The 11,632-nt window shown below is 42.1% G+C and overlaps 1 protein-coding gene across 1 annotated transcript; it reads right to left on the bottom strand.

The window, feature by feature from the left end:
- Positions 1-2,805: 2,805 nt before the first annotated feature.
- LOC6496569 lies at positions 2,806-4,072 on the bottom strand. The gene is made up of 3 exons (XM_001961138.4): positions 3,674-4,072; positions 3,399-3,617; positions 2,806-3,346 (listed from the first exon to the last, which is right to left on the bottom strand). The coding sequence occupies exons 1-3, from the start codon at positions 3,816-3,818 to the stop codon at positions 2,961-2,963; spliced, it is 750 nt and encodes a 249-aa protein (XP_001961174.1). The 5' UTR covers positions 3,819-4,072; the 3' UTR covers positions 2,806-2,960.
- Positions 4,073-11,632: the final 7,560 nt, after the last annotated feature.

The following is an 11,632-nucleotide window of genomic DNA, read 5'->3' as shown; positions in this document are numbered from 1 at the left end:
CTTGCCCCAAAGCGACGCAGGCGCCCTCCCGCCGCTCTCTTATACGGTCTCCGTGTGGCAAGTCTCCAAGCGGCGCCAATTTAAGAGAGCCCCTTTTCGAACTCGAATCTACAAAGATTTTGATTTTCGAACGGCACTCTCTTCGGCCTGCCTGTTGAGTTTTCAGCCCAATTGTTTGCTTTAGACGGGGTTTTTTTTGGGTGGAATTTAGGAAATATTTTGTTCTGGCCCAGTGGCTTTCCGCGGCTAATGGATGCAAACAGCGGGACAATGCAGCATTCGAGAGTCGGGACCCGGAACAGGTTTAATATATCTAATGCACGTCCCACCAGGACACTCGGCTAATGCGCATTAGGCCTCGGTCCTTTGGCCATTGGCATTTTCGATAGATCCCGTCACTGCCCGCCACTGCCACTGGTCGTCAATTTGATGGCCATTTCTATGCAACGGCCGTAATGCGAAGTATTCCGGCTAACAACTTTTCGAGTTGGTCAAACTGCTTAGGCGTTTGCCTTTTGACTTCCGCCGTCTTTTGTTACTGGATCAGAAGTTGGCAAGGACCAAGGACCAAGCGCCGAGGACCAGGACCAGGAGCTGGACTACTACTAAGACCAGGACCTAAGACCGAGACACGGACCCTGGCCAGTCCGGGACATCGTAAATTAGCAGCGGTTTATTGCCAGTACGTGACATTTTGGCCCCGTTCCGGAGTTCCAGCATTGGCCTCAACAATAATTACGGCCTTCATTTATTTGCCTGCTCGGCTGTTCCTCGTCGCCGCTGGTACTGACTGGTTTTCCCCATCGATTGTCTTTTAACTTGTGGTTTCCCAGCCATCCAACCGACAATAAAACATTGATTGTTGCAATTGCTCGGCAATTTCTCGGTCAGCATTGCGCATACGACGTGTGGGCTGTAATTGAAACATTCCCTTCGCTTCGATCGTTGAAACCGCACCAAAGCATAGGGTGCAACAAAGCAGTATCTCTAAATAAAAACTATCTTAATGTGCGCTTAAGGAGCTATCTTTGTGCGCTCACCAGACCCTCTAGTTGCTCACATTTAACATTTTTAAGCATCATACTAATGAGCCAGAAACTTTAACTGAAAATGCTGCGATGTCCTTGGCAGCTGCCATCACGTAAAAGGACCTTAGAGTGTGTCCCCTCTTCCGTTGGGGAGCGTTGAGCAGTTTCCAGTGCGTGACATGCAGCATGCCCCACGAAGCTGAATCAGCACACTGAGAGAAAAATGTGAGTCACAGACTTGAAGCCATGTTAGAGTCTAAAATTTAATAGAAACTATATTTGTATTATTTGTATTATTTTAAAGATTATATATATTTTCTCTGTGCATCTGTGGCAGGATAATGCAAGGACACTCTGCAGCTGAAGCCCGGAAGGTTGTTGACTTGGCTCGATGCGTGTGTCATTGTTTCAAATGGCTACAAATGGCTAAAAGTTAAGCGAAAATCTCAAATAATTTGCCATTATAAATGGCACGGAGATAAGCGTGCTTTTCGAGGGGAAACCAAATAGTAGTCGAAGTGGAAGCTAAAGTTCGAAGCCATCGCCACCTCATATATATTATAGTAGGTTGAGGTCGGTTTTGAAGTCGAGTTTTATGGGCCGGGGCAATAAACTTTCCATGTCACCATGCATAACATAATAATTATAATAAAAACAATTTTTACGCATTTTATGAGCGCATAAAATTGTAGCATATTCTGCGGCGCAGAGACGTGGGGGATAGAGCAGAGACGTAAAAAATGAGGAGAAAAGAGCAGAAAGGAATTTACTGATGAATTGCGGTTTAGTTTTATGAGATGCCCCGACAAGATAAACAATATATATGTATGTCTTCGAGGGCTCATGTGTGTGTGATGTCTGGATTTTGTGGCAGTTCCTGAGCCGTCAATATGAGACACTTTTATGAGCAGCCAAGAACAAAGCCGCGTAGCCACGCCCTCTGCTGTGTCAACATTTTATGCGCCTTTAATGTTTTGTTTGTTAATAAAATTGGCAAGGACCAAGACGTTGGCTTCGTTACCAGGCTAACATTATTCCCCAGCTAGAAGCCAGCAGCCAGCAGCCACCAGCCAAGAGCTAACAGCCTGCTGCCTTTCGCCGTTTTATATATTTTTAATGTGCGCACTTTGACACTTTTAATGAATCCCAAACATTAATTTTCTTAATGAGCGCACCCATTTAAAGCCTAGTAGCTGCCAGGCTCTAGTTGCCAGCAGCCAGTTGCCGCTTGCCGGTTGAAGAGGAAAAAGCATCCAGTTGACAAATGTCTGGCAGACCATTATTATACTGCAATGACAGTGCGAATGACAATGGTTGGCCCATTGTCAATTTCCGCTCCCCCCGAGCCCAACCCCCCAATGTCGCCTAATCTTCATCACTTCCAACTTAATGAAGTTTGAACAAAAAGCCATTGGAGCAGACAGCGAGGACAGTAGCCAGGACACTCGCACACATGACTGACACTGGCCGGCTTAATGAGCCGCACTAAATTCACACGAAACTTTCCGGCCAAAAGGGATCTCTCCCCCTTTCTCTTACTCTTTGTAGCTTTTGGCCATTTCGTGAGCAAGAGCGTGTGGCAACTATTTATCGCCGATGCCGGACAAATGTTCTACACTCGGTCGACTGGCAGGAATTTATTGACACACTCAATCGAACGCTTTGATCGTAATCCCTTTTCCAACAAAACCTACCCCCTTTAATCTCCCTTACTCCATACTGTACCCCTTATCCCATGCCCATGTCCATATCAAAGTCAAGTCAAGTTTTTCCTCCATTTGTTTGTTTGTTGTTTCTCTGTTTCGGGGTTTTGTTACCAAAAAGTTGCGGCCAGACTTGTGGGGGTCAAGTGAAAATGTTATTTACTTTCATTTAGATTGTTTATGTTGCCAGCCAAGTGGAATCTGCTTACAAACTAAACTTCACAGCTATCTATTCTGGCCAGGAATCGTCCATTATTTGATCATTAAAGTCGATCTCGAGGGAGAAGTTGCTTTCCGGGGGAGCGCTCGGCTCACAAACTTCCTCGAAACCATAGTCCTCTGGAGCTGTGGGAGCTATACTTTGTCGATCTTGGAATGACTCCTCCAGCTCCACTATACTTGCCAATTTCTGGTTGGCCTTCTCATTAAGTTCATCCATTTCCATATCGATATCCTGCTGCTGTTCCTCCTTTTCCATCTCATTATCCTCTTGACCCTCTTTCGGATCGTGTTTACAATTATTGACCATTTCTTCTTTGGGATACAGTCTGTCTGGCTCCAAGTGCAGGCCCCACATCACATAAATCATCACCAAGAGGGACACAAAAATGTACACTAGACTTTGATTAGAAAACGAATGCCTTTGCAAGTAAGTTACTCCACTCACCGTCCGTCACAATATTGCAGACTTTGTACATATCCCTCTTGGCCAGCCAAAAATCGTCTTCATCCACGTACAAGTAATGAATCCGGAAAATCAAAACAGCCACTGTGCCACAAAACCAATAGAAGACCGAGATGCTCTCCCTCTTCACAATCCGCATCATGGTTATTACGTTGAACATGACATTGCAGCCGTAGAGGACCACCCACTTCACAGCGTAATCTACAGAAATGTGTTTAAAATCATTCCGGAATTAGTTGAATGCCATTCGAGCGTACTCTCCATCGACTTGACCAGCTCCACCAGCCAGAAATGGAACAGGCAGAACGACAGGACACAGTTGGTGCATCCGATGGCCAGGCCCCAGTCCGCTCGATTCAGGAGGCACTGGCACATCATGAACTTCAAATAAGCTCCATCCATTTTGTTTGAACGCCTCCGACGGACTGCCGGAGGAGGCTCAAGGCGAGCTGGAACTGCCAGTTTATTGAGAAATTCGTTATCGCCAGTTCGTAATATATATGAAGTGATCCAGGAAATCCCATAGCTGTAGCTTTCTGGGCCATTGAGGTGGACTAGCTACCGCAATTTATTTCCAAATTATTTTTCCCTCTAGCTTGGAGTTTAAGCCACGTTTGTCAGCATGAAATATGAATGAAATTAAAAAGGCAGTTGTTGACCGGAAAAAATTTATAGAAATATAATCCGGAATTGCCACCCTAATGCGCATGCAAGTTTCTTTATTGACTTTCGAGTGAAATCAAAAATTAAAACTGAAACATTTTGTGCCCGAGCCCGAGTCAGGAAAGTTCATTTGCGCTCTTTGTGTTTACTTAATCCATAAACTTGTATGTGCTGCACTGGGGTGCTGATATTGGGGAGTGGGTGTGTGTGCATGTGTGTGTGAAAGAGCTCTCCCCTTTGGGGCACTTGAAGCCAACGTGACAACATAAAATGCAGCAGCTTCGCCTTTTTATGTGCCACAGCAGCAACAGCAGCAACAACAGAAATTTTGTTGTGAAATATTAGAGGGAACGATATGAAAATGCAAACCGCAGTAACCACCAAGAGTCCTGTATGGCTGTTTGTGTTGGTGTGGTTGTTGCATGTGTGTGAGAGCAGTGAAAAGTTTAGTTGAGTTCAGTTTAGTTAACTGCAGCAGAAGCAGCAGCAGCAGCAGCAGTCCCTCGTACGCAGTTGATTGCTCTGGCGCTGCTTACAGCTTGCAGTTTCTGCACTTTTTGGCCCAAACCAATGAACCACATAATGCGGCTCACCCCCACACAAACACACACGCACCCACCTCCCCTGCACACACACACAGGCGGAAAACAAAACACAAACACACACGCACGCTGCGCTCGCAGTAAGTGTGTAAATTATTTGAATTATTTATGAGCTGCCACCGAAACTGGCATGCAACTTAAAGTTTTAAAACTCTTCATTTGGCTACTTTAATTTTAAATATGCAAAAATGTAGCTAAAAAACAAGTGACCCAGAAATACAAATTAAAGTTTTTATTTAGCTTTTCATTTTTCATTCTAAATTGCATTAAATAATGAAGCTATAGTTTATATTAAATGTTACTTATTGTAATTTTAAGAATTGCATTTGACGAAACCATTTTAATATGGTTAATAATAATAATAATATAATGTTGCCTTTATGTCGTTTAATTAGAAAACTTTATCTATAACTCTTACCTAACAACTCTATATATTTGGTAAAAATTGGCCTTAAATTCAGGATGAATTTAATAGGATAGGCTTTTCTTAAATATATATTTCATATATACATATACCACAGTACCAAAAAGAAAGTCTTCCACAAAAATCGATTTTAAAATTATTCGCAGAAACCCTAAAATAATTTTGTATATTATTTCTGATATAAAATTTTAATCGTATATGGTTTAGTTCATTAAATGTCTATAGGTACATTGTTCTCTTAGATTACGTTATATATTAAATTCTCTTTAGATTTACATATATGTAAGTATAAACCATATGTACGTTTCGATTTATCACCTCATTCTTCATGAAACAAATCACTTAGTTTGAGAGTCAAAAAGTCTCAAAACTTATCTGCAAGTTATCTGCAACCAGAAAAAAATAAGAGGCATAAAAATATAAACAAAAACAATAACAGAGGCGAATTGGGATGGAGGGACGGCCCATTTCCAATTCCCAAATATCCAATTCCCCAGGCGGCGCTTAAACGTCCGACGACATCCGAGGGTCTCCGCCTCGCCATTTGACAAATGCGACGCAATTGAAGTTTGTTTGGCCAAGTTGTTCGGTCAGCTAACTGTAAATGTTAATTCCCAGATGAAAAATTTATTAATAGCCCGGGACGAGGCACAGCCCCTGGCCCGAGCTAAAAAACGGCAAACAAAAACAAAAGCAATCTGGAAAATAAAACAAAGTGAAGTTGTGGAATATTCATGTTTGAAATGCAGAAATTTAACTTGGCCAAGTGGCTTGGCATATGCATGTTGAGGCCAAAATGAATTTTTGTTGGCCAAGAAACGAGTCGGGGATTCCCAAGGGCCCTGCAGTTTAAGAGGGAATACGGTTCTCCCATTTTTTTTTTCAGGGGGACCGGAATTCTGTTTAACTTACACTCATATCACGCATACGACCCGGCGACTTATGGCCAAAATAAGTGGAAGTATATTCCACTCAGTGGGTGAGTGGTGGGATGGTTGGGTGTGAGTGTGTGACTGGGTGGTTGCGCAATACGGCTGCCAATTGCACGCATTTTTGTCGTTCAATTTCGGTCGAAAGGATCTTGTTTTCTCCTTGGCAGGGCCATTTTTTCTACTTTTTTTCGGCTCCGGCTAAGTAGCTCAGCGGTTGCGGCTCAATGGGGGCCATACTGCTTAACCGACCCCACTCCCTTTCTACGTGTATTTGTGCGTGCGTTTATGTAATAATTTGGTCTATTTGTTGTCTGCCATCGGGCTTATTGAATTTGGCATTTGCATGTTAGACGAGTTCTGTCGCGCATGTGAGCCCACGATACCCGCTGAAAGCCCCCTCTAGACAAACAGAAGAAGTCCCCCTAATACTTGGCAGATCAACATCCATACACTGCGAGAAGTAAGGGGGAGTTTGTTGTATTATTTGATATGATATGATATATTTATACAAAATGACAGATACCTGCAAGTTCTTAAACATTTTATTCATGCATAGTTAAGTATGAATGTCTATAAAAATCTATAATTTTTTCAGTGCAATGTAGCTCCCATTTTGGCATCTTTGCCAAAAACAATTCAATTATCTGGCAGTAAATATTGCAAATTAAGTTGTTTATTGTGCCTGATGCTAGGCCAATTGAATTTGAAACTCAAACTCCTCGAAGACTATCCTTTTCCCCTGTGTAAGGTGCGAGGACAGCAACAGAAAAATACAATTTCCTTTGGCAGGCAATTAAAAAACATTACACAGGTCGTATGATGAATATTTTTGGTTCCTCTTCTGGTTGTTTCTGTTTTCTTGGGTGGGTGGGTTTTTGGATAGATGGGCGTGACCTTGAGTACTGTCGAGTGGCAGTTGACGGTTCGGCTTGATTTATATGCAAAAGTGGGGGAAACAAACAAAGGCAACCGCTAACAAAATGAGGAGTCGGCAAAGTGCAAAAGCGAATTAATTATGCACATTAACTTTTGCCGCTTAATGCGCTGCCACTGGGAAGGTGAGCGACGGACTCGGGACCGATTCCGGGACACTGAATGAGTGACCCAAGTCCGGCAAAGTGCGCGGATGACTTTGAAAAATGGCAACGGGCAAAAGCTGCTTAATTAGTGCGTAATTTGTAAGTTGAAGAAAGAAAAGAAAGCCGCTCGGCTAAGTGGAAAGAAAAGCCCTTGGAGAACAATCGCTACCTCGCTCAGCGAGGTAAATATTAATTACGCTCCGTCGAAATGGCCGGCTATAAAATGACTTCCCTTGGACCATCTATCAATAAGGCTATCAATCAGTTTGGTCTGAAAAAAAAGAGAGCTCCACGCAAAAAACAAAAAAAGGCAGATCGAAGCCGTGGCCCAGAACTTAAGCCGGCCCTTAGTCCTTGTTGATTCAGTATAATCCGTGTTTATTTTCCATTTGCACCCTTTGAGCCAGTTGCACATTGTACATATTTTTTTACACATTTTTTTTTTGTATCCCTAACGAAACCCTTGCCCTTGCTGTCTTTGTATCTCTGGGATGTCTGCGGCTCCCCCTTCTGTTTGTTTAGGGTGCGGTCCTGCGGCCATTTTGCTGACTGACCGATGGCTTCGAGCCCAATTGCTTTCGTCTCCGGCCCCGGCACTGTGGCCAGGTGTCAATTAGCCGCTCCAATTTGCGAATAATTTGCCCAGATGTTGTCTCCTACGCCTGCCAAACTCCGACCAGACACACGGCAACACATTCTGCGGTTTGCGCTCACGGTAAACGCGAGATGCAGATTTTTTTATGCCGGCTTCCTGCTTTAATTTCGTCGAAATTGCACACTCTCCCTGCCTCGTCCTGCCCCTCGAGATCTCCCTGACGTAAACAAAAAAAAAGTGCAACTGCCACTGCCACAGCCATTTCCCAGAACCCTTTAAGGTCGTTGAGTTAAATGCAATGAAATTATTCTTCCACCTCGGTGGCCCATTGAAATGTTAATTAATGCCCAGGCAGCCGGCAGGACTTGCAGGTCGAGCCTCGAATAATGCCTTGGTCACTGGCAAGCTTCAGAGGATTCTGTTGTCGAACCTGAATGTGGCTGCTGATGCTGATGCTGATGCAGGTTCTTGTTTGATGCGTTTTTGTGCCACAGCTTTCATCGCAGCGGGGCAGCAACAGCTTCCGCAACTGCGGCTCCAATCCGATTTTTTTAGCTTCATCTTCATCAGTGCGTTTAAAATTTTACGGATCCGCCTTCTGCTTGGAGGCTTTGGCTTGGCTCAGCAATTTCCAGACCGCCTCATACCCTTTCAGGACTAACTTTAAAAACTAAACTTTTTTGTTAATCTGAAGATCAAATTCATAAAAAAAATATTTTTATAGGTCATATGGAGTTTTTGTTTTTCAGTTTCAGAAATGTTGTCAGTCTAGAATTTCTCATTAAAAGATTTTAATTATATATATAATACTTTCTACTTACTGTGGAAGGATACGCCAAATTTCTGGTTATCCCCTAAATTCTTTGTCATAATAACCTGCAGACTCTCCTTGGCCACACCTGAAAATTAAATAAAAAGTAGCTCCTACCGACTTAATTTGTCTAAGAATTCCTTTTTTTTTTCTTCCAAGAGTATTCCCGAATTCCATGTAGTATCCATCCAATTTTTTTTACCTTCTCATGGGGTTTTCTTGCCTCTTTTTTTGGCATCGCTGGACTTTAACAAGCGGCTCGTTAACGGCAACCGCGCAATTACACTCGAAACGCTTTAAATTTTAAGTGCTGCCCGAGTATGTGCTGTGGGTTTTGGGTTTGGGTTCCGGGTGCAGGGGCTGATGCAGCTGCTACCTGTTGGCGACGTCCCGCCAGCCAGTTAACCAGGCTGCCAAAGAGTCAGTCAGTCAGTCAGTCACTCGACGCGCTGGCCATTGTGAGGCTAATTGCGCTCAGAATGCGGTCCTTGCCGCTTCGAGCTCACTCGAGTTTCATCCGCCACTTTTTTCACGCTGGTGTGGGTGTGCCAGAGTGTGTGCTGGTAGGGTGGTGAGTGTGTGTGTGTTATTGGGGTAGCAGCGGAAATTGAGCCTTGCCCGCGGCTCTAAATTAATCAAAAAATTTTCTGCCATTTTGCTTGGCTGTCAGACATTTTTGAAGGCGAGCTGCTCTTTAGGAAAAGGATAACAAAAATTGATGAAATTAAAATGAAAAATATGTTTTTATCAAGGTAGTTATTTAAGATTATGTAATTTTTTTAATTTAAATCACATTAATTATTTTTTATATAATAATAAATTCGTATATCCTTTTGCAGTGCAAAGTGACCTTTCCTTTTTGGCTCTGTGGATCCGTGTTTCCATTTCGAATTTTTTCCATTTAATTTCGTGCGAATCCTTATGGCCCGTGGACTCCAATACAATCCAGGGGCACTTCCTGCTGGCCAAAATAATTTTCCGAGCTCTATATTTTCTTTAGTTTGTTTGGTTCCGTTCTGTTCCGTTTGCCTTGACTTTCGCATACTTTTCCCCATCGACTGTTCTGTGTAATTTTAATTCCTCGAACTCGGCCGCTTATTTGTCTTCATTTTCTTTCGGATATTTTTGTTTTTTAATATTTGGCTCGCTTATTTTTGTATTTTATTTCTCGCCGGCGGCGAAAAGAGCATTATTGCAAGTGCTGTCCAGTCGCACTCGGGGAAATCGGCAAATATATAGAGGATGGCGGATGGTGGTCGTTGGATGAAGTGAGTGGATCGGGCTCAAGGACTTTGATGGACGTTCGCCCATTTATTGCTCATATTTCATATTTGCCACATTTTCGCTTTTGCAAATGAAAATGAAATTTTTAATAAAAACGATTCGCGTTGTTTTCATAGCTCCGAAAGCTGCTCGGTCTCCTACTTTTTTTTGCCCATTTTCTACAGGAAACTGAAGCTGAAACTGCTTCTGCTTTTGCTTGTGATGCTACTGCTGCTGCTACTGATGTGTAATATTTAACGAGGGGATATATTCTTGGCATTTTCATTTCGCCCGAAAATCCCCAGCCCTTCAGCAGCATCAGCATCAGCAGAGTGCACAAAAAATTGCCAGTTGATTGAGCCAGAAGCCCAGGACCCGAAGCGCCGAGGAAAAGCAATGGGATATTGCACAGGATAAATGAAGTGCCAGCTAAGCAGGTGTCTGGCCATCAACTCACGCACTTCTCCATGTCCCTGACCAAATGCAACAATTAAATTTCAGCAAGGACACCCATCCTGACCACCACATCCACATTGCCATTGTGATGGCTTGCAACTCTGAGCGGATGGGGCAGGAGGACATCGGTGCTTTGTTGCAGCTGCAATTTAGGTGAGTGAAACAGATTTACCGCTGGCCAGTGCACAGCCTTTGTTCCCAGCCACACTTCCTCCCTCACCACTTGCACCACCTGTTCCAGGCCAAAAGCAGGTGCGGAAGTGCGACCAGGGATGCGATAACTCAGCTCTGGGAACTGGCTCAAAGTATAACCATATGGCTCCCTGCGTGACTTATGTCACAGCTTTGGGTTCTTCCTTCTTGCATCAGAATGCACTGACAGAAGTTTGAGTTAAAAAATTAGAGATTAAATTAGATATCAAGCGGTAGTAGTCCGAAAAAATATAGCATAACAGAAAAGTAGAAATTGACTAAGCTTGTCCAAAATAAACACAAAAAAAAGAACATAACGAAAAGCAGATTCCATTATCCCACGGGCAATAGAGTGATAATGAATCAGCCATTAAAAAATCCTGGAAAAACTATTACTTTTAAATATGGCCTCAAAAAAGAAATTATAAAAATGACTATATCAGGATCAGAATAAACATTGATCAATAATGTCTTTGTTTTACTCAGTTAAAACAGTTAATGCCACAGTTATTTTTCTTTATTTTATAGTTCAATGATAATAAAATTAAATAAATTTTTAAATAAAAAATATTTTAAGAAGAAAAGGAGGCTTCGGGTAAACCCTTGAAGAAATCACTTATAGGCCACTGTAATTGATTTAGTTGTATGGTCAAACTGTGATTAAATTAAATATTTAAAAAAAAAAAATTAAAAGCAGAAAAGCAGGCTACGAAATCACTCTCGAAGAGGTCACAGTGACTATGTTTGATACAATTGAATAAATATTAAATTGCAAAACATTAAAAGAAAATTAGATTCATTATCCATTTTTGTATATAATAAACTGGCTAAGAATTGCTTCCAGTCAATGATAATCAAGAGAAATATAAAAGAAATAAAATAGAAAATTAAAATAAAAGTAGTCCGCCCGATGGGATCTAAAATCAGACTGCCCCACTAGTACTGTCCCGTACTCCTCTTATATACAAAACGAATGTGTTTCAGTATTGATTAATTCTCATAATACAAAGCTTTTCGGATTTCTAGGATTGCCAAAAAAACTAGGGTTGCCAGGTAATTGTATAAATTTTTCAAATATCGAAAGTTCCTATTTTAAAAACAATAGCTAATGTTATTAACTGGATATAAGGCAAGAGTTAAGGGAATTTGGAAATATTTCTTGATAACTGTATAGATTCTTGATATTTAATAAAGAAAAC

This window comes from Drosophila ananassae, chromosome 3L (assembly GCF_017639315.1).
Source record: "Drosophila ananassae strain 14024-0371.13 chromosome 3L, ASM1763931v2, whole genome shotgun sequence".
Classification (NCBI taxonomy): domain Eukaryota; kingdom Metazoa; phylum Arthropoda; class Insecta; order Diptera; family Drosophilidae; genus Drosophila; species Drosophila ananassae.
The sequence above is the reverse complement of the archived record's forward strand: the minus strand, read 5'-3'. Positions and strand labels throughout refer to the sequence as shown.

Bases quoted from the DNA above. Each gene is read 5' to 3' on its own strand.
- LOC6496569 (XM_001961138.4), bottom strand. From the start codon at position 3,818: ATGGATGGAGCTTATTTGAAGTTCATGATGTGCCAGTGCCTCCTGAAT. The intron at 3,618-3,673 runs GTACGCTCGAAT...ACATTTCTGTAG, and splicing joins GCTGGTCAAGTCGATGGAGA to ATTACGCTGTGAAGTGGGTG. The intron at 3,347-3,398 runs GTGAGTGGAGTA...ATCAAAGTCTAG, and splicing joins CTGCAATATTGTGACGGACG to TGTACATTTTTGTGTCCCTC.